The sequence below is a fragment of the Lonchura striata genome, chromosome 10 (genome assembly GCF_046129695.1).
Source record: "Lonchura striata isolate bLonStr1 chromosome 10, bLonStr1.mat, whole genome shotgun sequence".
Classification (NCBI taxonomy): domain Eukaryota; kingdom Metazoa; phylum Chordata; class Aves; order Passeriformes; family Estrildidae; genus Lonchura; species Lonchura striata.
Genome location: NC_134612.1, coordinates 26,310,828 through 26,337,085, shown reverse-complemented (window position 1 = coordinate 26,337,085; position 26,258 = coordinate 26,310,828). Strand labels below are relative to the sequence as shown.

At 49.6% G+C, this 26,258-nt stretch overlaps 1 protein-coding gene across 1 annotated transcript in view; it reads right to left on the bottom strand.

The window, feature by feature from the left end:
* Positions 1-212: 212 nt before the first annotated feature.
* PLCH1 (phospholipase C eta 1) overlaps positions 213-26,258 on the bottom strand; it is a 44,950-nt gene continuing 18,904 nt past the window's right edge. Inside the window, exons 2-24 of the mRNA XM_077785544.1 lie at positions 24,879-25,025; positions 24,295-24,538; positions 22,944-23,073; positions 21,206-21,376; positions 19,289-19,382; positions 17,902-18,105; positions 17,145-17,265; positions 16,092-16,263; positions 14,499-14,606; positions 13,760-13,921; positions 12,609-12,680; positions 9,481-9,569; positions 8,615-8,712; positions 7,909-8,088; positions 7,709-7,816; positions 7,084-7,208; positions 6,581-6,665; positions 5,955-6,101; positions 5,384-5,463; positions 4,051-4,110; positions 3,223-3,583; positions 707-2,455; positions 213-604 (exon numbers count right to left, since the gene is read on the bottom strand). Of these exons, the coding sequence (XP_077641670.1) occupies positions 213-604; positions 707-2,455; positions 3,223-3,583; positions 4,051-4,110; positions 5,384-5,463; positions 5,955-6,101; positions 6,581-6,665; positions 7,084-7,208; positions 7,709-7,816; positions 7,909-8,088; positions 8,615-8,712; positions 9,481-9,569; positions 12,609-12,680; positions 13,760-13,921; positions 14,499-14,606; positions 16,092-16,263; positions 17,145-17,265; positions 17,902-18,105; positions 19,289-19,382; positions 21,206-21,376; positions 22,944-23,073; positions 24,295-24,538; positions 24,879-25,025 (5,099 nt within the window). The remainder of the gene's footprint in view (positions 605-706; positions 2,456-3,222; positions 3,584-4,050; positions 4,111-5,383; positions 5,464-5,954; positions 6,102-6,580; positions 6,666-7,083; positions 7,209-7,708; positions 7,817-7,908; positions 8,089-8,614; positions 8,713-9,480; positions 9,570-12,608; positions 12,681-13,759; positions 13,922-14,498; positions 14,607-16,091; positions 16,264-17,144; positions 17,266-17,901; positions 18,106-19,288; positions 19,383-21,205; positions 21,377-22,943; positions 23,074-24,294; positions 24,539-24,878; positions 25,026-26,258) is intronic.

The following is a 26,258-nucleotide window of genomic DNA, read 5'->3' as shown; positions in this document are numbered from 1 at the left end:
CCAGAGCAGGAATGGACCCCGGGCAGCGGCAGCGGCAGCTCCTCACTGCCGTGCCCCGCGACAGCTGGAGCAGGAATGGACCCCGGGCAGCGGCAGCTCCTCACTGCCAGCCCCACTACAGCCGGAGCAGGAATGGACCCGGGCAGCGGCAGCTCCTCACTGCCGTGCCCTGCCGTGCCCCGCCGTGCCCCGCCGTGCCCCGCCGTGCCCCGCTACAGCCGGAGCAGGAAATAGACCTCGGGCTGCTCGGGGCCGCCGGGCGGCAGCGGCAGCTCCGCGCAGCCGAGCCCGGCGCAGGCTCCCTCGGGCACGCCGCGGCGCTCGGCGGGGCCGCCGTGCAGGCAGCGCAGGTAGGAGCCGATGCAGGAGCCGGTGGAGTGCCGGTTGGCGGCGAGCGGCGGCGCCCCGGCCCGGCTCCGCAGCAGCACGGCGGGCGCGGCCCCGCCGCCGCTCGCTCTGTGCCGGCCCGCCGCCTCCTGCCGCTCCCGGGCGCGGCTGGCGATGTTCCGCACCCGGCTCTGGCTGCGCGACGACAGCTTCCTGACCAGCGCCCGCGGGCACGGCTCGTCCGCCTGCTGCCGGGGGCACAGGCTGTCCTCCTGCCCTGGCTGCTGCCGGGGGCACAGGCTGTGCTCCTGCCCTGGCTGCCGGGGGCACAGGCTGTGCTCCTGCCCTGGCTGCTGCCAGGGGCACAGCAGCTCCCGGCTGTCCTCCTGCCCTGGCTGCTGCCGGGGGCACAGGCTCTCCTCCTGCCCCGGCTGCCAGGGGCACAGCAGCTCCCGGCTCTCCTCCTGCTCCAGGGCCAGCAGCCTCCGCAGCTGCTCCGTCAGCGCGTCCGTGGAGTGCGGTCTCACGCCCCGCGTGGCAGCCGCCTTCCTGTCCCTCAAGCCCGAAGAGATGAAGCTCCTGCTGATGTACTGGTACTTGCTCTCAAAGTTGCAGGAAATGTCCTCCGAGGTCAGGTCTCCCAGGCTCTTGGACTTGCAGGGGCTGCTCTGCTGGATGGCCGGGTGCGGGGGGAACGGCAGAGCCCCCGGGAGCAGGGGGCAGGCTGGGCTGGCCTGGGGGACACGCACCGCAGCCTTGTGCTTGCCCGAGGGCTGCTGCCACGACGGCCCGGCGCTGTCACACGCGGGGAAAGCCAGCTGGGATCCTGCAGCCCCGAAGTGCTGGGAGCAGTGCCGGGCAGCGGCACAGAGCGCGGCGGTGGGGCCGCTGCCTGCGGTCCTGCCAGCCCCGTGCCCCGGCTCCCGCCGCTGCCGCAGGCTCACGGGAGAGGCCAGCTGGCTCAGGTCCTCCCGTCGGTACTCCCGGGCCGTTACCAGCAGGTCCTGGCAGTCCCCGTCCACCTCCAGCAGGCTGCTGCTGTCCGAGTGCTCCCCAGGGCCAGGGGCTCCCAGCGCCTCCTCAAAGATCAGGCTGTTGGAACCAAAAGAGCTGGCAGACTCGGGGGCTTCCCAGCTTGGTCCAGATTTTGTAGCACAGTTCCTTTTGGGATTTGCATTTAGCAAAGAGAGGGATGAAGACCAAGAGCCTGGCAAGTTACTCTCTAGATTATTTAATCTTTTCTTGCAAACTAATGCCCTGTGGTTCTTACATTCAGAAGCTGGAGATGCCTGGTGGATAATTGTGTATGTGGAATACTCTGCATCCTCCAGGCTGGAGAGCATGGCTGTGTCCGAAGTGGAGAATAAAGAGGATTTGTTGGATTTTGTGGGAGTGAAGTCGTGCCTACAGGGGCTGCTCAGGTCTGCAGCAAACACGTGTGGGGCTGCAGCCCCTACCCTGGGGGTCTGGCTGCTGCTGCCGTGGGGGCTGGAGACAGGGAGAAGGAGAGTTTGGTCATCTGTGCCATCAAGCTGCCCGATGAGAGTGGACACAGCACTGTCCAGCTCGCTCTCAGTTGAGAGAGAGACTTCATCAATGAGGTGAGAAATGTCACTGTCCTGCAGGGCCATCGTGGAGTGACAGTCAGGGCCCTCAGAGCACACGGCAGAAGAAAGGGAAAGAGGTGCTGCAGTGCTTTTCTGCATGTCATATTTGTGATTCTCCACCTCTGCGTTCTGAGAAAGAGAAGTCCCCATGAGACTGATCTTCCCTTCCTTAGATCCTTTTGTGTCATCTTCCTTTTTACCATCTGCACAGTTTTTGTGGTGTAATTTTTCTGTGGGAAGTTCAGAGTCAGAGTCTTGCATTAGGGGGACAGTTCCATCAGAAAGATTATTCTCCTGGTAATCCACAAGGTGATTTGCTTGAGCTACACCATTTGCAAAAACCAAATGTTCAGGTTGCTCCTGTGGAGGTGGTACTAAACAGTCATCTGTAGAATCCCACTGGTCATTCTCCTTCTTGAGCTGAGATGCTACATTTGAGGCATTTGAGTTTTGCTCTGAAGGTGGAAAATCCAATTCTTTCAAGCTTGTTTCCTTCTCATTTGTATTGTCATCACTGTTGGCTAAATTAAATGAGAAACATGTTAGTGGCATACAAGACTCTGGTCTGTCTACCAACAGCAATTTTGTCCTTAGACAGACAAATGGAGAACGCAAAACTAGGCAGTTGTGACAGAACTTAATCATGGAGTTATGCAGGTTTAGTACAGATTATCTGAGTGACATGAATAAATGGAAAAATACAACTGCAGGCACTTCATTGAAATTTCCTTGGAATGTCTATTACATCAAGCAGGTGATGTAATATTTGTTGTAAGTAATGTTAATGAGGTACCACATCATAGCTTGCACGTGGCATTACCTTCAGCTGTGTTCCTAGTCACATTTGTACTATAAAGAAGCGTGGCAATAAAGACAGAACAAAACAGCTCTGTTAAAACACACAACACTTGAAAACAAGATGCATGCTTCAAGCTGAGTCAAAAGCATCAAGTAGATGGACTCCAGACTGGTTTATACATGTGGTTACTGCAAAGTGTTACAGTACAAGGATTTCACTTGGATCTACCAGCAAGCAGCATTCACAAGGGCAATGGTCTGAATTTCTCAAAAACACATATTGGATGTTTTTTCCACAAATCCTCTTGTCTTTCTATGCCAGATTTGAGCTCTGTGATTCACTTCTTTAGAGATTTAATGAAGCAGGGACTATAGAAGCAAACTTGGTGTAATAGATTCTGGTTTTAACGCTTGCTAGAAATCAGGTACTCTTGGAAAAAGCAAGGGGAGCCCTGACCATTCACGAAAAGTAATTTTGGAGGCATCTTACCAGATGTGCTTTCCTCTCCCTTGGCCTCCTGGGCAGTGTCCTCTGCTGGGCAGGGCAGCTCTACCAAGAGGAATCTGTCCACGGGCATGGACGCGGGACGCGCCTGCGAGCTGCGGTTGGGCCGCCGGACCACGCCTTCCTTGTCCTTCAGGTCAGTTGGCTCAGAGGCACTGTCCTTGATGTCAGCAGCCTCCAGGAAGCCCATCTTGCTCTTCTTCCTGCCCTTGGCCGGGGCGCTGGCCGTGCGCCGCAGGATGCGCTCGCCGATGGAGCGTTTGCGCACCTGGTGCCCGCTGGCCTCGGCGGTGCCCGCCTTGGGCGCCTTGGAGAACAGCCCTCGGAGCCCCATCAGCTGCTTGCCCTGCAGGGACAGCAACACCACAGCCTGGCCTGAGCCCACGCTCGCTCACGAGGCACACAGCTGCTCTCACAGTGCTCATGAGTGATGACGACAAAGTTCAGAACGCAGCAAAGCAAAAACTCACACCAAGCCACTCACAGCTGCTCTGAGCCAGGAGCTCCCAGCACAGTCTCCAGGGATGCATGCATGCCTGCCTTTCTCCTCGTTAGCAGGGCAGCCTGCCGCAGTTAGCAGAGAGCTTGGCTCAGGCTCCTAAGGGGACCTGACGAGGCTCTAGGAGGTGCTCGGCAGTGACAGGCTGCACCTTAACGTGGAGTTTCTATGCATGGGTTTCATCAAAGCAATATTCAGATGTTTCAGAGCCTGCATGGAGGATGGTTCTGGTTTGGCAGTTGCAGATCATGCGATTGGGAACCACTGGAAAGTCTGTGCCCAGCAAGTGCAAAGTGCATGCTCATGAGCTCTACCTTTGTGGCTCCTAGAAAGTGCATTATTGTGTAACTGGGATTGAGGATTAAAGGGCTCCACTGAAAGGCAAAAAGAAATGCAAATCCATTTGGCTAATGTTTTCAAGACTGCCACACAAGCAAATAAGGTAACAGTACATCAGCTGTAAATAGACCCACTCTACAGCAAACCATTTAAAGCTATTTCTTAGTGTAATATGTGTCCCCCAGGAACTGAGCAGATCTCCTCACTCACAGATGCAAACTCAGCCTATGAGAAACAGCAGCATAGCCCATGATTCATTCAGAGCAGCATCAGGGGAACAGACCCAGGGACAGAGATGGAATCCCAGTGGGTGTCCCCTCCTGCTCCTCTTGCCTCCCCTCTGGAGTTACACTGCTGGTTTTCTTAAGCACATTTGTTCTTACAAGGGCAGCAGCCAAACAGGCCCCTGCAAACCGTCCCCAAGGGATGTGATCTCCCAGATGTGCCCAGATGTGCACATACCAATAGATGTGATCCCATCCCATGATCCGATGGGATCAAGGAGGGGAAAGGAAGTGGAGCTGGGAGAGGATCTGGACAAGAGCAAACCTCAGCCCTGGGCCCTTCTCTCTGCTGTTCTCTGTCTGTTCCCCAGAGGTTTCTGTGGGCGCTGCACAATTTTGGGTTCATGTTTGTCATGACATTCTCTGCATCCTCTCAGAAGGCACAAAGACTGAAGGCTGAGTGTCCTCTGCAACCTCAAACCTCACAAAGGTCAGGGTTTTGTGTTTATCTTTGCTTCTTAAATCACTGCTAAGGTGCCATTTTACTTTAGCATTCTGCTGAACATGGCCTTAATTTCTTTGTGCTGCTTATCTCCAGATGGAAACAGCTAAGGCAGGGCAGCTGAAAACACAGAAAAAGCACTGTGCTTTCAGTTTCACTTTAAAGGTACTAAAATTGGCAAACTTGCAGGAAAACAAAATCTATGCACTAAAACGTAAAATTAGGTTAATTTAAATTAATTAAATTAGCTGCTAAAAACAGCTTGTCAAATATCATGTTCTGGTGCAGCTACAGTTCTGAAGAACTACTTCCAAAATAAGATTAGTTTAGCACACAGAAGAAATGTACCTCCTGTACCTAGACAAGATAATTGTCAGGTGCTAACAGTAAGCACATCTGCAAGTATGTGCACAGCAAGAGTGGAGTCATGGTATGGTGAAGTTTCCTTGCTGATCTCCTGCATGGAAACCCTCCACACACTTTGAGCCTCCTGAGCACTCCAACACAAATCCTGGGAGGTTCTGGTGTACATTTAAATCCATTTTTATCAGAAGGAAGATGTAAATTTCCAGCTGTACCTACCTTTCCATAGGTCTCATTAATGATTATATGAACAAAGATGGAAGCTTCTGTCAGTCCTTCTAAATACACGTGGCGATAGCCTGGGGAAACAGAAGTAGAAATATTTCCACACAAACCTCCACCAAGAACCAGCAGTTTGCATTTTATGCCCAGCTAGCAATGACTGTCTGTAAAAGTGATGTGTACACAGGAAGCCACCTGGTGCCTTTAGTAAACTTCTCTGGTGTCCCCACAGGTTTTCCGAGCCCCAGTACCAATTGCATCCAAGTTATCAAAACATACCAGCAGTGATTTCCAAAAGCACAGACAACCAAACTCCTTTGAGGAATGTGCATAAAGCACCCTAAGAGAACAGAAGATTTGTCCAAGCTTCACATGAAGTCACAAAGATTTATAAAATCTAGATTTGTCCAAGCTTCACATGAAGTCACAGAGACAAAGATTTATAAAATCTAGATTTGTCCAAGCTTCACATGATGTCACAAAAATTTATAAAATCTGTAATCTCATGCTGGTAACGTTCTCCTTGAGCTTGAAGGTGGATTTGCACCAGGAGAACAGAGGGACTCACCAGGCACGAGGCTGCTGAAGGCCACAGTTCTCTGCCCCACGAAGTCTCTCCCGATGGGATCGTGGTCCCAGACGAGGAACCGCACCAGGGCAATTTCGGGCATGTGGATGGTGAAGGTGAGGGTCTCCTCCCACACAGGATTGAAGCCTGCAGGACAAGCAGGACACACTCTGGGAAACAGGTCCATAGCGAGTGCTTGCCTCAGCTCCAGGAGACACAGGACACCAGCAGCAGCAGCAAGGACAATTCCATCATGTCAGTCATTAGATGTGGCAGATCTGCTCTGGGATTGCTTTAAAAGCAAAATGAGTCTGCCTGGGAGCTGGCAGGATACCCAGGCAAGCCCTGAGATAGATGCAGATAGATTTGAACTTCTGCATAAAGGAGATTAAAGAATAATTCAGTTAAAAGACAATGTGGGGAACAACTCTTGCCCTTCACCTCTAACTTGTTTATCTCCACACCAGAAATTCTGTCTGGGAAGCAGAAATCATTTGTTAAAATACAATAATTTGATTTCATCAGATAAGATGCTTTGCAATTTAGAAAGCAATAACAGACACTGATTCATTTATACTTATTTAATATTTTACTCTAAGAAGAAGAAATCACTTAGATTATCTTACCATTGTCATCCACCACCCTGGTCTGATCTTTACAGCAGTCAACAGGCAACCCAATAATCTCCACCTCAACAAATGGATCAATTATCTGTTTTTCAAAAACACAATATTTTAAAAGCAAGCCAGTCATACAAATGAAGGTGAATTTTTTAAAAATTAATGGAGAGAGTTGATTTAAATTCACATGAGAATTCAAACCCCTTTGATTGACATGAATTTTCAAGCAGCACTATCATGGGAATTGGCTCCATGAAGCCCATGTTGATGTACAGTTTGCATCAAGAGCTATGGACAGCTGTGACTAATTTTCATAGAAGTCACCCTTTAAAATACAAATCAAATCTCCTCATAAACACCACGAGTCGGATACAGGCTGGGGGAAGTGTAGTATGTAGTGACCAAAAGCTTGACAATATCTGAAATTTACTGGTGTGTTTGAATGAGGAGAAGGCTTGTGTCACACTGCCATGTCACTGCAGAGCTCCCCTGGGACCAAAGCACCTCACCTCTCCTCTGTCCCCCAGCATTGAGTCAGGAGGCTTGGGCAGCTGCTGCCCACTGATGATCTTCAGAATAAGCTGCTTCTTAGGGCTGGCAGGAAGTGGATCAGCAGAGTAGGGGTTGAATGTGCCTGAGAGATGGCAAGAATGGAAAAAGATACACATAACAAATAGTACCCCCCAAGACTCACACGGACAGACAAATTCAGTCAGAAATTAAAAACTATGAGCATGGAGTTCTGTTTAGTAATTCTAAAATTCTCCTCCTATTTCTTACAACCTTTTCTGAGTGGAGAAGCTCTTGGTTATGTGATTCCAAGGCAGAACTGTCCATGCCATGGATACTTGCTCCTGGGCCACTGCAGAGCTTGTTCTACTTTCCTGCAGCTGGTCATCCTAGGACCCCATTTTCTTCTTTTAAACTCATGTTTATAAGGCAAAGACCTCAAAATATACATATATATATGAGCACAGTAAGAGATTGCACACTGGTGCAAGTCTAAGAGCTATGAGTGCATGGAAATATGAAAGATTCTAGAATTATTTACACTTTTCTTTCTTATGCCTTCTCTGTGAAGGACACTTTGTGAAAGGCCTGGCAGCTACAGTGATAACTACACTGGCACCTTACCTTTGCACATCTGCTGAGGTTTGAGGACATAACCACAGTTGCCATTTACCCTGAATTTTGCTTCATTTAACTGCATCACGCGTCCCTCAGACTGGTAGTTTAGAGCCACTGAAAGAGAGAAGCCAGGTGCCATTAATAAACATGATGTTACTAGGCACATACACACCAAAAGGGAAGGAAGCCTCTCGTGCAGCTCCTACCTAGCTGGCAGCCCACATTCCAGTAGGGAACAGGGTTGAAGTTGCTGGAGTCGATCCGGTAGGCTGAGGGGTAGACCCTGGTCAGCTGCCTCTGGTTGTAAAGCATGAACTGCTCAGCCTTCTGCTGCACTGCCTGGTGGGCTCTGGTCTCACTGAAGGACAGCACGTTCCCTGTGGAGCCTGTGTGCCACGGCACAACCAACAGACGGGTGACAAACAGCCCTGGGCACGGGGCCTGAGCCCAGCCCCGTTCCCTGGGTGTTACCAAGGGCAGCGTGGGATTGAGTCTGGTGTTCCAGGACAGAACACAAACCAGATCTTACACAAACCATGCACCCTGAGGAACTGAAGGGCAGCAGCTCCCCCTTCCAGGAGGCTCTGCTGTTCTCCCCTCAGGTCTGCAGGCTTGAAAGGAAAGCCAAGCGAGAGCTCCAGCTCAAGAGCTCCTGCTGGGGCCTTTCCTCCTGCAGACCCCCAGCTCTGGGGAGCCTGCAGCAAAATCCTCTGCTGGCAGCAGGGGCAGAGGAGTCACTGCCAGGCAGGGAGTGCCCTGCTGGGCTCTGGCTTTGCCCCAACAGCAGCACTCAGCCCCCTCCTCTCATGGGTGACGAGGGACGTGCCAGCCCTGTGCCACCCCAACAGCAGCACTCAGCCCCCTCCTCTCACGGGTGACAGGGGACGTGCCAGCCCTGTGCCAGCCCCGTACCATCATCCACGATGTCCTGGGCTGCCACGGAGTTGGTGTACACCACCAGGTCTGACAGGGCCCGGCACAGCTTCACTGTCTTCCTGCGGCGGGCAAGCCTGCTGGGTTAAAGCAAACACAAACGGGCACTTGCAGCATTGAAGGTGTGCTTCAATCCCCCTTTCTGCTCTTTTCAACAACGAGGAAATGAAGAATTGTGAGCAGGGAGCCCTGTGAGGCAAACTTCCTTGGAAAGGGTTCTGGGATGACTGCTCCTCTCTACCTCCACAGCCCATCCACACAAACAAAATTTTTCATTTAAAACATAATGAAATGGCTGCACCACAGCTGTTCCAGACAAAACCAAGGAGCATTTCAGTGAGAGCAGACACTCTCTCAGTGGCACTTTTTTGATTGCTTTTTTTCCCATTCTCAGATGCAATAAAGTTGCCTGGGCTGTGATGCACCTTCTTTAACATGCATTTTGCTCTGTTTGCAGCGGGTGAGATAGGGCCTGGCATCTTTCCATGAGCAGTGGCACTGTCACACTGCTCTGCAGCTAATTGCTGCTTGCAGCCTGTGACAGGTGACACAGCCCAAACAGTGGGCTCACAGCAAGCCCAGCTGAGAGCTGTCAGGTGTGACAGACACACCACAGTGACACACAGACACACACACACCACAGTGACACACAGACACACAGAGACACACCACAGTGACACACAGACACACACACACCACAGTGACACACAGGCACACACGGTGACACACAGACATCACAGTGACACACACACACACGCACAGTGCCACACACAGGGCACCTCTCGGGCACAGCTCCACCCGCCATGGTGGAGCAGCCCTGCCCTCACCTGGGGGGTTCAGCTCACCTGTGGGGCTGGCCTGGCTCCTTGCCCAGCGGGTGCTGCTGGCCATCCTCCTCGTCCGAGGCACTGTGCGCTTTGGCCTTTGCAGCTCTCTGTGGGGACAGAGCCAGGCAGGGTCGGTCACTGGGGGCTCCCGGCCCTGAGCTGGGCTGGGCAGTGCCAGGGATGCCAGTGACCCTGGGCTGGGCTGGCAGGGCTCCTGCTGTGGGGAAGGGACGGCAGCACAGAGCACACTGTGCCCCACAGCAAGGACTCCAGCTGTGGCTGTGAGCTGCTGTGTGCTGCCAGCCTCAGGGGTCACTCCTGTGTGCTGCCAGCCTCAGGGGTCACTCCTGTGTGCTGCCAGCCTCAGGGGTCAGTCCTGTGTGCTGCCCTGGCCTCAGGGGTCACTCCTGTGTGCTGCCAGCCTCGGGGGTCACTCCTGTGTGCTGCCAGCCTCGGGGGTCACTCCTGTGTGCTGCCAGCCTCGGGGGTCACTCCTGTGTGCTGCCCTGGCCTCAGGGGTCACTCCTGTGTGATGCCAGCCTCAGGGGTCACTCCTGTGTTCTGCCCTGGCCTCAGGGCATTATTTCTGTGTTTTGCCCTGGCCTCAGGGCATTATTTCTGTGTTTTGTCCTGGCCTCAGGGGTTATTTCTGTGTGCTGCCCTGGCCTCAGGGGTCATTCCTGTGTTCTGCCCTGGCCTCAGGGTATTATTTCTGTGTTCTGCCCAGTCCTCAGGGGTCATTCCTGTGTGCTGCCAGCCACAGGGCATTATTTCTGTGTTTTGTCCTGGCCTCAGGGCATTATTTCTGTGTTCTGCCCTGGCCTCAGGGTATTATTTCTGTGTTCTGCCCTGGCCTCAGGGGTCATTCCTGTGTTCTACCCTGGCCTCAGGGTATTATTTCTGTGTTCTGCCCAGTCCTCAGGGGTCATTCCTGTGTGCTGCCAGCCTCAGGGCATTATTTCTGCCAGGATCTGTCCAGCACAGGCCGCTCTGTGCTCTGTGCCTGCCCTGCTCCCTTCCCAACACTGCTCCCCTGGCTCCAGGGCACTGCTCCTGCTGAAATCCCAGTGGATTGTGTCACATCTAACAAACAGCAACACACAGCATGGTCTAAATATACAGAGCACTGCTTCTACCCACCTGTGCCTCCCCCCAGTTTAGAAAATTAAACATATTCATTAGTGAAGGTGTGAACAGAGTCTGGGCAAAAAGTTCAAACATCATCTTCCTACTCCATTTTGAGCCACATACAAATATTTAAGTGATTCTAAACTATTACACTGTAAAGAAAATAGCTGATGAAAAAGAGATTAAACCCTCAAAATCCCCTTCTTTCATAAGCACTTATGATTTAACAGTTTCCAATTTCAACATTACATCTTATGTAAGGCTAAACACAGCTTCAAGTGAGAGTTATTTAATTCCCTTCTCATCAAGAGGTAATTAATGTAACTGAGAGCTCCTTATCCTTTTGCACCCGGCTCACTGAGCACAGATTTCATTCCTCCTCTTGTTGGACATAATTCAGTTTGCTGTGTTTGGTGCTGACATGAAGCTGACTATATTGGAAATCATTTGCATGGTTCACTTTGGAGACTGAAGGTCTGCACTGAGCATGTTCCATGCAGTTAACTTCCAGGAATTGTCAGCTTTAGTGTCTTTGTACCTCCCCAGTAGTTTTTAAGAGTTTATTCATTTGGCACTAGAGCTGGCTTAAAATGTCATGTGTCAATATTGTTGGGTGGATAATTCTGTATCTGCAAAAATATCAATAGCAACCAGTGTTCCCTGGCATCCCTTCAGCTGCAAAGGCATCAGGGAGCAGTTACAGGATGTCTCTGTTGCCTCAGCCTACAATATTAAAAAAATCTATAAATACCCTTTTTTTTTTTTCACCAGAGATGAAATGAACAGGATTCCAACCTGCTACATCCATTACGATAACTTGCTGAAGTAATTAAATTATTGACAGACCTCCCAGCCCTCAGCAGAGCAGGCAGATTCCAGTGGCTGATGTCTGCCTGTGACATTCCATTCCCACATTTGTGTGGCCAGCAGCAAGCTCGGGGTGCCGTGGGCAGTGCCCACTCTCAGGGACCCCAGGTACCTGGCATTCCTGCCCACCCTGAGGGGCTCACGTGCACTGAGCTCAAGGTGCTGAAGGAAACACGAGCACTTGAACTGATGCAAGCTTGGAACTGAAGTGTAAATATGAGTCCTGCTACTGTCTGCTATGGGGATTTTTGATGGCTCCTAGCTGGTTTCAAGGCAGATGGACTGGTGGCTGATTAAGTTCTTAGAAATGTCTCTTAATCATACAAAACTGCTCGGATTCTCAGTCCCAAAGCTCAGTGCAGCCCTCCCTGTGGAGAGCACAGAGCAGCAGGGTCTGGCAGGCTGGGGCAGAGGGCTGCTGGTGGCACAGGGGGTGACTGGTGCAGACCTGCCCCTCTGCCCACTGCCCCCAGCAGGGAGGGAGCTGGCAGCTGCAGATGGCAGGAGCACATTTGTCAGGATATGGGAGCGGGAGGAAACGTGGGCACTGTCCCCTGCGGGGCTGCTCTGTGCCCAGCTGTGAAATGAGAGCTCTCACTCTGCCTGGGCCAGTGGAGACAGCACTGAGGAGCAGCAGAGCAGGCAGCCCGACCCAGCAGCTGCACAAACATCACCAGGATGTGAAAACCTGGAGGAGATCGAGCAGCACACATCTGCACAGAGCAGGAGCCCAGAGCCAGCACTTGGCCACAGCAGCCCTGGGAGCAGGGGCAGTGCCAGCGTGGCCCTGACCAGGGTGGGACACAGCAAAACTGGGCTCTGACTAAACCAGGCACTGTCAGCTCTCTGGAAATCAAGATTTGCCAAGATATTTGTCTCTGCTGCTCTTCTGCTGCTGCAAGTTTGATCAGAAAATCAGCAATTCCACAGCATGAGTAAAGGTGATCTTTTAGCCATGTGAGTAAGTTTTTCTAAGTCTTAAAGGTTCTCAACCTTCTGAACAGAATTATGACACCAAGTGTAATCACACAGGCTCCCTCCTTGCTGTTCCATGCCCACCACACTTGTCTGGAGCAGTAAAACATTGCCAGGGTCTCTGGAATGCTGCCAGTCCTAGAACAGCAACCTCAGCTCTCATTTATTTCACTCACCTTGTGTTTACCGAAGTTCCCCATTAATGATCGGCCATGAGACTTTTTTCCACCTTCTTTTGTGTCCAAGTTCTGTGCAGAAAAAGTGCAATAAAAGCATAACTAAATACGTTCAAAAATGTATTTAAAGACTCTGCTACAGCCTCCAAAAGGCAGCATTTCAACCCCATACAGTTCTTATATGTCACCCTGGTTCACTATAGGAAGGTAAAATTATTCCAAATGAGACAAAGTGAGTTAAAGTCTGATCTGTGAACAAATTGAAATCCAAAATCTGATTACAGAACTTCTCTAATTTCTTTGTATGCTTCATAGTTTAGAACCATCTAACTGTAAAGAAAAATACTAACATTAGCACTCAAGACAACAACAAACCCTGTAGAGAAAGCAGTCTAGCAAAATCAGGCAAATAACAACAAACCAAGATGTCTGAGTGTTCTTGAAAGCAGCCACAAAGGGAAAAAGGAGGGGAAAAAGACTCTCCTAGCAGATAAAAGTGGATTTCTCATAGGCAGCCTGCAGGCTGAGTTCCACATTCCCAGCCATGCCCCCAGACATCAGCTGGATAACTCCTGGCAGCATCTCACTTCTTCTGTCAGGAACACACAGCCTTTCATCTTCTGAAGAGCAAAACAAAACTGAAGAATATTCCCCCAGCATTTCAGCTGGGTGAGTGTTTCAGTGCTGTGAACTCCAGCTATGAGCTGGAGTCACTTTGGGCTTTCATGATAAGGGCACTGGGGGCCCAGCAAAATCAATAACCGTGTTCAGAGATTTGCTCAGAGCTCAGGCTGGAAGTCTCTGTAACATGTAGAAAGAATCTTTAGCAGATTTTTACTTCTTTTAATAGCAATTATTTGGGAAAAACCAAAGGCAGACCAGTAATGAAGGAAAAATAAATCACCAGTAAAAAAAGCAGGAAAATATCCCAGCTGCTCCCTTTCTGGTCCATCAATTACACAGTAACTCCCAGAAAAGAGCTCTGTGACACTGGTTCCAGAGCGGGCACATCTCCACAGAAAATTCACTCTGTATTTAATGTCCCTGGAGTTGGTATCCATTTCCTCAGTTCCTGGCTCTCTCATCTGAACAGTCTGCAGCACATCGCCCTGTCCAGTCCCACGGGGGCTCTGAAGGAAGGGCCCACGTACCTGCTTCAGGTTCACACTGAAACTCTGGTGAGTTGCCTTCAGCAGGGCTCTCACAGTGAAGCTGTCAGGATCCTCTTTGTCCCTGATCTGGGATTCTTTTAGCAGAGACTCCAGTTTCGTTCGTATAAAAGATTCCACCTGGTGCTGAGTTGCACCGTTGCTCTGGAAGACACCAGGAAACCCAGTTCAGTAGGTGTTTGTGTCCATCCCAAACGCACTGAGGGTCACCCAGTGCTCCCATTTCCTTCCCTCTGCCACAAAAGACTCCTTGCACAATCCTGCCTGATTCTGCCCTTTCTTCCTGTGGCTTTTACTGCATTTCCCTTCTCCTTTTCTCCTGAATCCTCCCAGCCCAGCTCTGAGTCCCCCTGCAGATCCCCCAGGACTGGCCATGGGCTCTCTCTGCCTCACAGCTGTCACAAGCCCCACCTTCTCTTTCAGAAGAGCATGAATTCCCAGATAATGCACTTACAGACACCCTCAGCATTAGATTGCTGCTCCAAACAGTTAAAAAAGGAAGCAATTTATGTTAACAGTCATCCAGACTATACAGATTCAAACCAGTCTCTTACATAAGGCACTTAAAATAAAAATGAATCCTACAGAGCAGCATGAACCTGACAGAGGAATTAAAAACTTAGGAATGAAGAACTCTGCTAACAACTCTAAGTAGGACATGGAGTGTGCATGTAAGAAATGCAGGGCTGGAACACTCTGGGAGCTGACTGTGTGCACATACAAAGCAGGGCTTTAATTTGCAGTCGTCCTCAATTTCATCAGCACTGTCCTCTTCTGAAACCTCTCCTTCCTCAGCATCTGCTCCAAGGCTGCAGGGCAACTTCTTACCCTGAAATGAGGAAAAAACACCCCCAATAAATGTTGTCAGTATTAGTTAGTGCACCCAGTCTGCTCTTCTTGCTTTACCATCTGCTCCTAAATAAATCACCTAGTAAACTTTTGTGCTATTGCTCCCGTGCACAGAAATGTTCTCAGCCTACCTGCTTCATCAGTGGGAGACAGGAATGACATTCAGGATTTCTGCAGAAATGCAGAAGATTGATTTTTAGGCTGCATTTTGAAATTAATAATGCTGCTGCTAATGAGTAGGTCAAATTCACTTCATGCTGGTACCTTTACACTGGCTTAAATCCCTGAGTGTTACTAGAATGACTCTTTATATACACTTACAGGATGAAAATTATGCCATTATTTGGAATTGTTTGGCTAGTGAATCAATACTGCCTGTCAAAGGAAAATGTATAAAAGGAGCAAAAACAATAGCAAAAAGATGAGAAGCTGGCTTACTTCTCAACAAGGTACCGATTCCTAAATCTGATTTTATCTTTTCCAACAGAGCTGCTTAAATTGAGCAGGGGATGGGAGACAGGGCTTTGTGCAGGGCTCCTGTGATGCTCGAGATAGAATTTCTCATTCTGAAAACAGCTCAGCTCCACAGCAGTCTGCACCCACAGGGCTCCAGCAGTGAGAGCTGAGGCTCAGCTGAAATGACAACCTCAGACGTGCTGAAAATCCAGCTCAGAAGTTCAGGTGAGAGCCCGGAGCACCCAGCCTCTCCTGCCTTTAGGGCAGTGCCCTGGGATTTCTCACGGGAGCGACGTTCCACACGATTTCCTGTGGATCCTCAGAGAGCAGCCCCACGTGTGTGCACAGCTCATTCACCAGCAGCCACCCCACTAAACCGATGCCATGAAAAGCAAAACCACGGCTGAGCACTCAAAGGGCTCCTAATTTAGGGTCAGCTGTCCTGTGCACTGCAGCATGATCAAACTAACATCAGACAAACTGTGAATCCCTGCAGCCAGACTGATGCCAAGGACAGCGGGAACTCCAGAGTATCCTGAGAGTTCACACAGAAGTAATTGCCCCCCTGCGTCCAAATAAATTAGACAATCTAATAAGGCAGAACTAATAACCATCCTCCCAAAGGTCTGCCTTGTGCTCCTTCCCTGTTCTATCCATCCTGGCCTTTGGAATTCCTTTCAGAGCAAATCTGTTTGGAGTGAGAGGCTCACACAATTAATCCTGCACAGAGCTCCGGGGCCTCCTCCAGCTCCTCCTGAGCTGCTCTTCTCTCATAAACACAGCAGATGAACCATGAAGAGCTCATCCCATGGACTACAGCTCCGAGCTGGGTGAGGGGAAAGGCAGGAAAGCTTCACTTCTCTATCACTCCAAAGTACTTTGTCCAAGGAAAGACCGTCAGATAATGTTTGGAGCTAAAGGGATATGAACTGGTCCTCAAAAGAAAAGCTGCAATAAATATCACAAGCTGACTTTTGTTGCACTCTGAACATGCCCAGCAGCAAGTTACCTTCACTAGGATTTTCCCTTTTAAATCCTGAGGGCTGGGAAGCTGTCTGGGATCTCCAGTGCTCACAGATGACAAGTCCAGTTTGTCACCGAATATCTCCTTGAGGTACTGGGCGATCTTCTTTTGCTGTTGAATACTGCAGTGGTTTTCAATGGACAGGATCACTGGGAACCTGGAAACAAAGCCCCAGACAGCCTCACAGCTGTGTGTGGAGAGACAGCACCTGCACTCTTACCACCCCACCTGGGAATGGAACAGCCGAGTTCTTCCACAGATTTACCCCAATGTTTCCTAAACTCTTGGCAGCCCCAGGGTTCTAGAACAAGGAATCCCACACTAACCCAAATAATGACAACCACCTCCTTCAGTTTTGAAAGTACCACCTTGTACTTCTCATCAATAACACCAACCTTTTGGGCTTGGTTGGCTTTTTCCCAAAAATCCATTGTTGGGTGTTTTTTATTAAAGCAAAGGAAGTATTTTCCTTTTATTCTCTTTAAACTACTCAAAATTCTCTACACCCACTCATGATTTGAGACTTCTCTCTCTCTCTCTCTGTGTGTATATATATGGGTAAAGTCCACAGTTTTCATAATAAACTTTTATAAAGCACTGTGGCAAATGAAACAGATTCAGAACAATACCCCACATGTCAGTATTTCCTCACACTATACATGACAGCTTTTCAATTTTTCTGCTGAAATAAAGTATTTTCAGTAGGTAGAGAGCATCACAGTATCGATTTCTCAGGAGAATTTCCCTGTGGATGCGAGTGGGAAGTTCTATTGAAAGTGTCAGACTGTCCAAAGCCTTACTGAGTTTAAGAGCACAAAAAGGTTCAAAGGTTCAACTTAGGCAGAACTCTCTCTCCCTCAAATGATGGGAAGAGCTTGTGCAGCTGAATAATAAAACACAACATGGGCAATAAACAGGGCAACAGAATCAACCCTGATGTGTTTAAAGAATATTTGCACTTCCTGAGCTTGATGGTTGTTTTCAGTGTGGGAATAACTACAGAAAACAGGCGTAGCTTCAAACCTGGCTCACACTTACTCGTTTTTGATGAAGGCATATTTATTGATGGTTTCTGCCACGTCCCGGAAGAGGATTTTGGAGGTCAGGGTGTAGCCATGGTGCACCACTGGCTCCCCATCTGGGCCATCCCAGCAATCCACTGTTAAGACCAGAAAAGGCACACATTAGGAGATGCCCCCAGTCTCATCCTGCTGCCAGCAGAGCTCACCTGCTCAACCATGCAGGGGCCAGCGAGGTTCACTCCCCTCCTGGCACCTCCCATCCCTCTCCCCCAACCTGCCAGCTGAGCTCAGACTAACAGGACAGTCTCTTCCTAGGTCAGATGTGCAATGTGTTTGGAGAATTGTTTCCCTGGGGGGAGTGCTTGGTTGGATTCTGGTGAGGATTGTTTGAGCCTGGTGGCCAATCCAACCCACCTGGGGCTGGGCTCAGAGAGGGGCATGAGTTGTGTGAGAGTCAGAGAAAGTAGTTTGTAGTTTTAGTATCCTCCTTTTATATAGTATATTAATGCATTTTAGCATCGTTATAATAAAGAACTCATTCAACCTTCTGAATTGAGTCAGACATCAGCATTTGTTCCCATTGGGTTGGCCTGCATTTACAATACCAGAGAGGCTCCCAGTGCAGCCCCCCGTGCAGTGACCCATGCAGCCCCATGCAGCCCCTGCAGCCCCCTGCAGCCCCATGCAGCCCCAATGCAGCCCCATGCAGCCCCCATGCAGTCCCTGCAGCCCCTGCAGCCCCCTGCAGCCCCCATGCAGCCCCTGCAGCCCACCTTCGACGCAGCGGCAGCCGGCCTGCAGCACGCGCGCGTACATCTCGGCGCGGGACTGCGAGAGCAGCTGGTCCCCGCTCAGGTAGGTGTTGTGGGACGAGGCGATGAAGTAGTGGCACAGGGGCTGCTGCATGTCCTGGTGCACCTGGCGGTGCAGCGGGTTGCACACCTCGCACGCCGGGCTGCGCATGAAGCGGGTGAAGCCTGCGGGCACAGGGCGCGTCAGCGGGGCCGGGGCAGCCTCGGAGCCCGCCCGGAGCTGGGGCTCTGGACCCTGGCTCAGCAGCAATGCCTGCTTGCAGCAGAGCTCCTCATGGCACTGCTGTGCTGTGAACGGCACTGCCCTGGGCAGGGATGGGGCACACAGGGCAGCAGCCGCCAAAGCAGAGCCCTGGATCAGCAGCCAAGCCACTGACCCATCGCCTTCACTTCACAGTTCTCCTTTTCCTGCCAGTTTATTCGAGAAGATGCTACTTCATTTATAACCCTCTAAATGAGAGCAGCGCTGAACAGGGAAGGCTTTAAAAATACCTCCTTTAAGAATGAAACATGGAAAATATTTGCAAAGGACAGGGCAAACAATACCAGCCCTGAAAGCAGCTCAGGGATGAAGGCAGCTGCAGCAGCAGGTTAAGAGGAGCAGCAATGCTTGCAGAAATATTGTTTAAGTGTCACAGCTTGTTTGTTTTACTTTCCTTTTTTCAGTTTGAGTGCAGCGCCCTGGGTCACATCAGAAGCTTGTTGAAGGGAGGCCATACCCAGGATTTAAATACCATGTGGAGGAAAATTCCTACTTCCCCCCTCCCCGAATCACCATGTACATTATGCTGCTCCACAGAAGCTTCCTTCTGGGCAGAGGAACACACCAGGGCTTTTAATCTCTTTCATCTCAGCTCTGAGGCTGATTTGATACTAAATTGGATTCTGAATAAACATACCATTTACAATTGCTTTCGCAAACAATGGGAATCAGGTATTAAAACCCAATGAAAATGCAACTGTCTGTACTTTATTTCACAGAAGCATAGAAGACTGGATTGTGCAGGATCCCAGATCCCCAGAGCCAAGACAGAACCAACCCTTGGCTTTCATAACCTCACTGGGAGCAGGCTGTAGAGGAGCTGCATGGAACAGGACAGTTTTGTGAGAGTGAGCAATAAATCCCCACAGCCTCAGGCATCCAGCCCCACTCCTGAGGCTGTGATGGATGCCTGAGAGCTGCTGCCTCACCACACCTACTGACATCTCCCCCCTGGCTCACAAAACACACCCACACTCCCGACTGTGGATCCAGGGGACAGCAAAAGCCTCACCAAACACCATCAAAGCACTTCCACTCCACTGCAGCATGGCAAGGGAAAACTCACTCTGAAGCCAAAAGTTTTACCTTCAATCCCAAGAACATTTTGCTTCTTGTTTTCTTCTGACACTTCAAACTTCTGTATGATGTCCAGACAATATTCTGGTGTCACATTATTCATCTGCACAAAAACAGCATGGGTACACTCATTCTTAACGTCAGCAGCATGTGAAAATCTACTTAACTTGGAGGAGACAAACAGGAGTGAGAGGTAGCCATCAATTAAAATCTATGTCATTTTAGTCTCAAGATTAAAATTAGATGTTTAGCAGCCTTAATAATGGTACTGGCCAATACTGCTGAAACGAGAACTATGACATTATATTCTTTAATATAATCTTCTTAGACATGCAAAAAGATTTGGCAGGCTTGGATTTCATTTTCATGCGTTTTCCACTCCTATGATTTCATTACTTCCAAGGGAGTTCACTGTAATACACAGGCTAGGAGAGAAATAATTAAATTCTGAAATGAAAAACAGCAGCTTTTCTGAAACAAGGAGGAATTTTGTCAACAGCTTCAGCTAGGCCACAGCTGAGGTTCTAACTGATTTGTGGGGCACTTACAAGTGGACACTTATATTTCCTTCAGAACTAAAGCAAGGAGTAGCTCCCATCTCTCATCTCATCTTTCCTCACTGCCTTGAGCTGTAGAAAACCAAAGGAAGAACGAGGACTGCGTGGATTTAATTTCTCCACTACCAACATCACAGGAAGACAATAGGGGCACTCAAACCTCTGGATCATCCTGCTCACTGTTTGTACTGTCCTAGCTAAGCCAGCCATCATAAGATGCTGCAGGAATTACACAGGATAATAAAAAAATAACAATTTAGTATTAAAAATAACTGATTTTCCTTGCTCAGGTTGGTGTTTGATTGCAAGCACTGCTCAGAGCAGGCCCTGTTCTGGTACAAGCTGGCTCTAATTAACATTTCCATTATCCCTCATGGCTCCTTGCTGGCCCAGTGTGGGGTTCTCATGTGCTTGAGGAATGGAAATGTCTAATGTAGTCCAAAGCTGCCTCTACCAGGGAAAAGTCTACACATTTGTGATTTTTTTTTATTGTATCTTGAGAGGTGATGACTTTGGCCACTCATTTTTTTGTTACACTTTAAAGTACTCCACAAAAATAATGTGGAGTGTTCTCCTAAAGAGGGAGTTCTCCTAAAAAAGAAGCCAGTTTAGGAAGCTAACAAAAACCCCAGCCCGCTTTTGTTCTGTCCTCAGGCTGCAGAGTATTTCCTGTCTTGCCAAATGAGCAGCAGATGGAGCAGAACAGACTGTCCACACATTTCCGAGCATCCAGACAACAGCAAAAGCAAAATGCTGTTTGGGTGAGGGCACTGGGGAGCTGGAGCACCATCAGCTCCTGGAGCAATGCTGCCCTGGCCCAGGGCACTGCTGGCACTGGGAATCTCCCTGGCCCCCAGAGCTGGGCACTGGGGAGGGGCACAGGGTGCGGGTGCCCTGGGCCTGCCCAGCCAAGAGGCTCAGCAGGAGCTGCTGGTTTCACTCCCCATGGATTGCTGCTGCAGCAGAGCAGCCCCCCAGGCAGCTGTGCCCAGCAGTGCTCTCAGGAGGGCACACAGGGCACTGGGAGGATGCAGAATGCCAGACCTGGCAGTCAGCTCCAGGTTCTGCTGCTTCAGCAGGTCCATGATGTCCCTGTGCATCCCCAAGGGAGCTCCCCCACCTCTGCCACGCATTCCTGCTCCAGGACCCTGAGCACCCTCTCACACTGCTCCCCTGGGCACTTCAAAAACCATCCCAAGCAGCTCAAACTCTTTCTAGAAGCATTTCAAAAAACAATAAAACCTCAGAACTCTCTTCTGCCACCTCTGTGCTTTGCCCTCCACCCCAAGTTAATATTTTCCGTAAAATCTTTTCCCTACACTGGAATGTAAGTGCATGGCCACAGCCATGGATGCAGATATTGCCCTACCTTCTGTTCCACCCTCAGGAACTGGGCCAGCTCCTCAGCAGTGAGATGATCCTTCTTGTCACTGTAGCTCAGGAGCAGCAGGTAGAGATCCCGACGCAAGGACATCATCTTGTAAAACACTGAGAATTCTTCAAAGTTCAGGGTTCCTTGGTTCTCATCTGTGTCTGCTTCCTGAGAGGTAACGACACTTAGGTAAGCATGCTCAGCACAGGAGAAATCAGGGAATTAAACACAGCAGGACTCGTGCACACCAACAGAAATGTAGTAAATTCTTGTCTAAAAGACTGTTCAGACACAAATCCTAACAGACTAAAATAACTGCAAAATTATATCATCATCTCTGGGGTTTTTGGTGAAAATGGTTACTAAACTAAAGCCACAGATTCCCTATGAAATTTTAATTTCCTTCTTTAATTTCATATTTATTTCCCCCAGAAAGAGGTTCACCCTGGGCTTTAGTCTGATCTCTTGCCCTCCTGTATGCCCTGCAGTTATCCTGGATTAAAACACAGCAAGAGGCATAACAATATCACCCAAGGCTTCCCCAACAACAGTCTGATATCTTAAAACATTCAGGACAATAGCAGAGTCTTAAATGCACATTATTTCATCTGCAGCACTCTCAGCCCCAGCAGCACTCTGCAGAGGGGACAGCCCTGCAGCAGCACTGAGACTCCACACCAAAACATACACCCAGCATCTCCAGGCTTGATTTGCTCTTTCTCCTCAGAGGTAGGAAGAGAAGAAAACAGACTTAGCACACACTAATACAAGCTTTTTTCCTGTGAATATCTGCCTAAGAGGATTGCTCTGGATTTTCAAAACAAGGAATATATTCTGGAGAACGGCTGGCAGGCACTGTGTGGGTCTCCATGCAAAAAGGAGCTGCAGACTCCTGTCCCAGCAGGTCAGCTGAGAGGAAAGGAACTCTCAGCTAAATGGTGTTGAATGGGATTTTTAATCATTTTAGATCTATGGCATACCTTAAATGACATTTATAATCTGTGGGAATGAGTACAACCCAAATTAATCTCTGCAACACCACCCCAGCAGTTTCCAGGTCTTTGGGAGTAGCTCCAGACTCCAAAGATGTATATCTAATGGGGATTTTAAGCCATAGAAGATTCTTCAACTTTCCCATGGTTTACAGCAAAACAGCTTTGAGCTGGTGCTGGTTTAGAAAAGTGAAGATGACTTTTTTTGCTCTCCATTATATCCTTGGCTTATATTTCTTTCCTACAGTAAACACAAGGACTGGTGGAAAATGGGAGCTGTTTTCAGACAACAGAGGTAAAAAACTGATTCTAAATCAAATCTGAATGGCTAAATATGAGGAAGTTGCTAAAGAAAATCTAATTACTTGTATAAAGCCAGTTTCTATTAAATAATTTTCCATAAAGGACATAAAAATGTTTTAGTAGCAACAGAGTAACTTCATTGTCCATCAACGTCAGCATTGAACAATTCAGTTCAAAGAATTGAAAGAGAATTGAAACAGAATTCAGAATTCACAGAATTCAGTTCCAGAGCTGAAACCAGCAGTGCAGCAGAAAGAGCAACGCTGGTAACTTTTCTGTGTGCTTCATGGCATTTAAACAATGCTCTGAAGTCTCTTTGACTACAAAAGGGTAGGACATAGAAGAAGCCTGTGAGGTGCTGTGGTTTCAGCCCCAGGCTCAGAGCCTGCTCTGATGTGCCCAGAAAAGGATGCCAAGCAGCCCTGGTGGCCGGCACACACCTGGAACATCTGGCGGACCTTCCTGCGGGGCAGGCTGACGTTCAGCTTGTGCATCAGCTGGTGGATCTCCTCGATGGTCAGCAGCCCGTCCCCGTTCTTGTCAGCCTCCTCGAAGGTCTGCTTCACCCAGCTGCCAGCGGGTCAAGGACAGGCACAGGGACCTCCCCACGGACAAGGTGGGCAGGGCAGCTCAGGAAAGAGCCCTCTTTGTCCCTGCCCTTGCTACAGCTCAGACAAATGCTTAAAAGCAGAGCTGGTTTGTGATTATTCACAGCCCAGTTCACAACACCAGCCCCTCTGCACTCCCCTTTCTGATGCTGGTTCCTCCTCTGAGAACGTGCTCCAAAGTTTTTAAATATTGCTGGGCTCACTCTGGGATCTTCTTCCACCTGTCCCTTCATTCTATCTGAACTTCATTTCCCAGGCAGCACCTTTCACCCCTCCTTACACAAATATCCCTCAGCACTGCTGCTAAGTTCCTGCAGTAGCTGGGAGTGGGACAGGGCCGTTCTGTGTGCAGCCTCCCAGCTGCCACGCTGGATAAAACAAACAGGACTTGCAGGGATGTTTCAGCAGGAGAGAAGATACAGCAGACAGGAGCAGCTCAGAAAAGTCATGGTTAAATATAGCAAGCTGAGGACAGGTGCAACAGAGCATGCAATACAACCCCAATGGACCTGTGCCTGCTGTGATCAGAATCAAACACGGGAGATATAAATTAAAAATACCTGAAATATGTGTATTCTCCAGGAGTACCATTAGAGATTTCCATGAGGCAGAAGAACAGACAGGTTACAATTTTAATTAAGATGGCCTTGGGGTTTGGTTTTTGGGGAAAGAGTGTTCTTTGTGTATAACATTTTAGTCATCACTGTTGTGAAAAAAAAACTGTTGTGGAGAAAAAGGCACAAGAAGAAAATATTCAGAGGACACGAGGTTCACTCTGGCTACTGGGCTACAACAAAAATTTAAGGAGCTTTAAGGATTTGTGCTCCTGACAAACAATGGAGGTTAGGAAGGACACAGGCATCTGACTTACACAAGAGCAACAGAGGTAGCCAAGAGTTCCTGAGATACTGAGATAACTAGAAATAACTGGTCTGCCCCTTCACAAAGGAATTCATTAACAAAATGCAAGCCCTGACTCCCCTGCAGTCTGAGCCAGTCCCCAAGGCACAGCCCATGGTTTATCCCACAACGAGTGCCCGTGTCAAACCCATTGCTCAGGTTTCCATTGCAATCAGTGGAGGGGTTTGATCCCTTAAGGGGAGGAGAAAGGGCAGGCAGTGCTGAAGTGACTGGGAAGCAAGGCAGGGATGTGAGCAGGAGGATCCTGCTCCCCAAAGGATACTGGTCGTGCGTTCTCTGGCGCTTGGCGAGCGAGTCCTCGTCGCTGATCCCAGCCAGCAGGTACTTGAGCCCCGTGACCCAGGTGCGAGCCTCCTCGGGGTTGGACGTGATCAGGTCCAGGCTCTCCAGGTGGCTGCCGTGGTAAATGGAGAAGCAGCAGCTGGGCTCGAAGCTGCCCTCGGCGTGGCGGTGGAAGATCTCGGACTGCCGGCCCTCGCTGACTTTGTAAATGGAGTCGATGACGACTGGGGGAAGGAAACCAAAGGACACGCTGGGACAGCCAGCCAGCCTCTTCCTGCTTCCCATAGTCCCGAGTTATTCGGGCTCAGAGGCTTTAAATGTCATTAATGTTACATCTTCACACCCCAAAACCCTGCTGGACTGAAGGTTTCCCTCCATGGCTGTGCCGGCTGCCCCGGAGGCTCTGAGCGCTCCCCAGAACATCACAGGGCTGAGGCTCCAGAAAGGGAGCAGGGCAGACAGACACCCATGCCTCCCATCAGCCCACGAGCCCCTGTGCAGCTCTGTAAGTCACATTATAAAGCTGAACTGCCCCAGAAATGAGAAGAAATATGAGGAATTTACTTTTTGCCTTTTCGCTCTTGCGGGAGGGCCTCCATCGGATGCAGCTCCTGTGCTCGTCCAGGTAGAAGAGACGGACCAGCCCCTTGGTTCCACTCTTCAGCTTCACCATCTGCGTGCCAGACTGCATCACACTCATGCATCTCTCAACTGTGGGGCAGAGCAGAACAAATTCCACTGAGCAGCCACCTCAGCCACCACTGACATGACTAACAGGCTGCCCAGAATCTGCCTGGCACACACCAGCTCCGAGCTGGAGCTCCAGTGACAGAAAGTGGGCAGTGCTGGGGGACCATTCCTTCTTCCCTGCCACCTTCTCCACACAGGAAAATGGAGCAGCTCATCTGTCTGAACACCCTCACGACAACATTGAGGCAAAGAAAACTTTCATCTGTATTGAAGGAAAACATTTTATAGTTGTTTCATGCTCATCTTATTTACATTTTTTCTATTACTACACAAAGTGCTGTAATTTTAAATGCCAGCACTCCATGCACTTGGAGTGGTGAGATCCTCATTCAAACCCTGCACTCCTCTGGGCTCAGGAGGCCTGGAGTTTGTCCCTCATGCTGTGACACTGGCAGAGCTGCTCACAGAATGGCACAGACACATTCACACCCTCTCCATGCTGCCACCAACCTCCCAACACACAATGGGATAATTTCCTTTCATCCACCCATCCCATCTGAATGATAAGGCTTTTTTCCTCCTCTGTGTTTTGACTAAAATAAACCCATTTCTTCCATTTCATCTCACATCCTCCCTCCTGCAGCCTTCCAAACACAAGGCTCAAGATAACGTTTCCTCTTGATCTCAGTATATAACCATGCTCTTAAATTACCTTCTGCTTTTATCCATTCACAGACTCTCCTCACTTGGTATCACTCCAAATTCATCTCCCTGGGTGATTTGTTTACACTCTGGCTGGCTCCCAAATAAACTCTCTGGGTCTGTCTCTATTTCTTATCACCCTTCCTCTCTCCAGCACTTCTCTCTGCAGTGCTCCTCAGTGTCACAGCAAAGACCAAGCCACAGTCCCACTCCTCTGCCAGAGCTGGGGTTTATTTATTCTCCCAGCAGCTCTGACACACTCACAGGCAGGCAGAACAGCATCTAAACATTGGGCAGAGCAGGGCTGAACAGCCCTTGGGGCTGGAATATCCTGCCCTGGCTTCCTCACTGACCAGGAGCTGGCAGGGCAAACCCATGGAATAAAGCCCATCAGGAGCCTTTTTCCTGAGTTCCCTTTCTTGGGGAAAGGAGGGGACTGTGGCTGAGCTGAACAGAACCACACTCTCCTGAAAGCCTCCTGTGAGTGCAGTAAATGTGCCCTCCACTATGTCCATAAATAATGGCACCCCTGGATCAGCACACACCGAATGA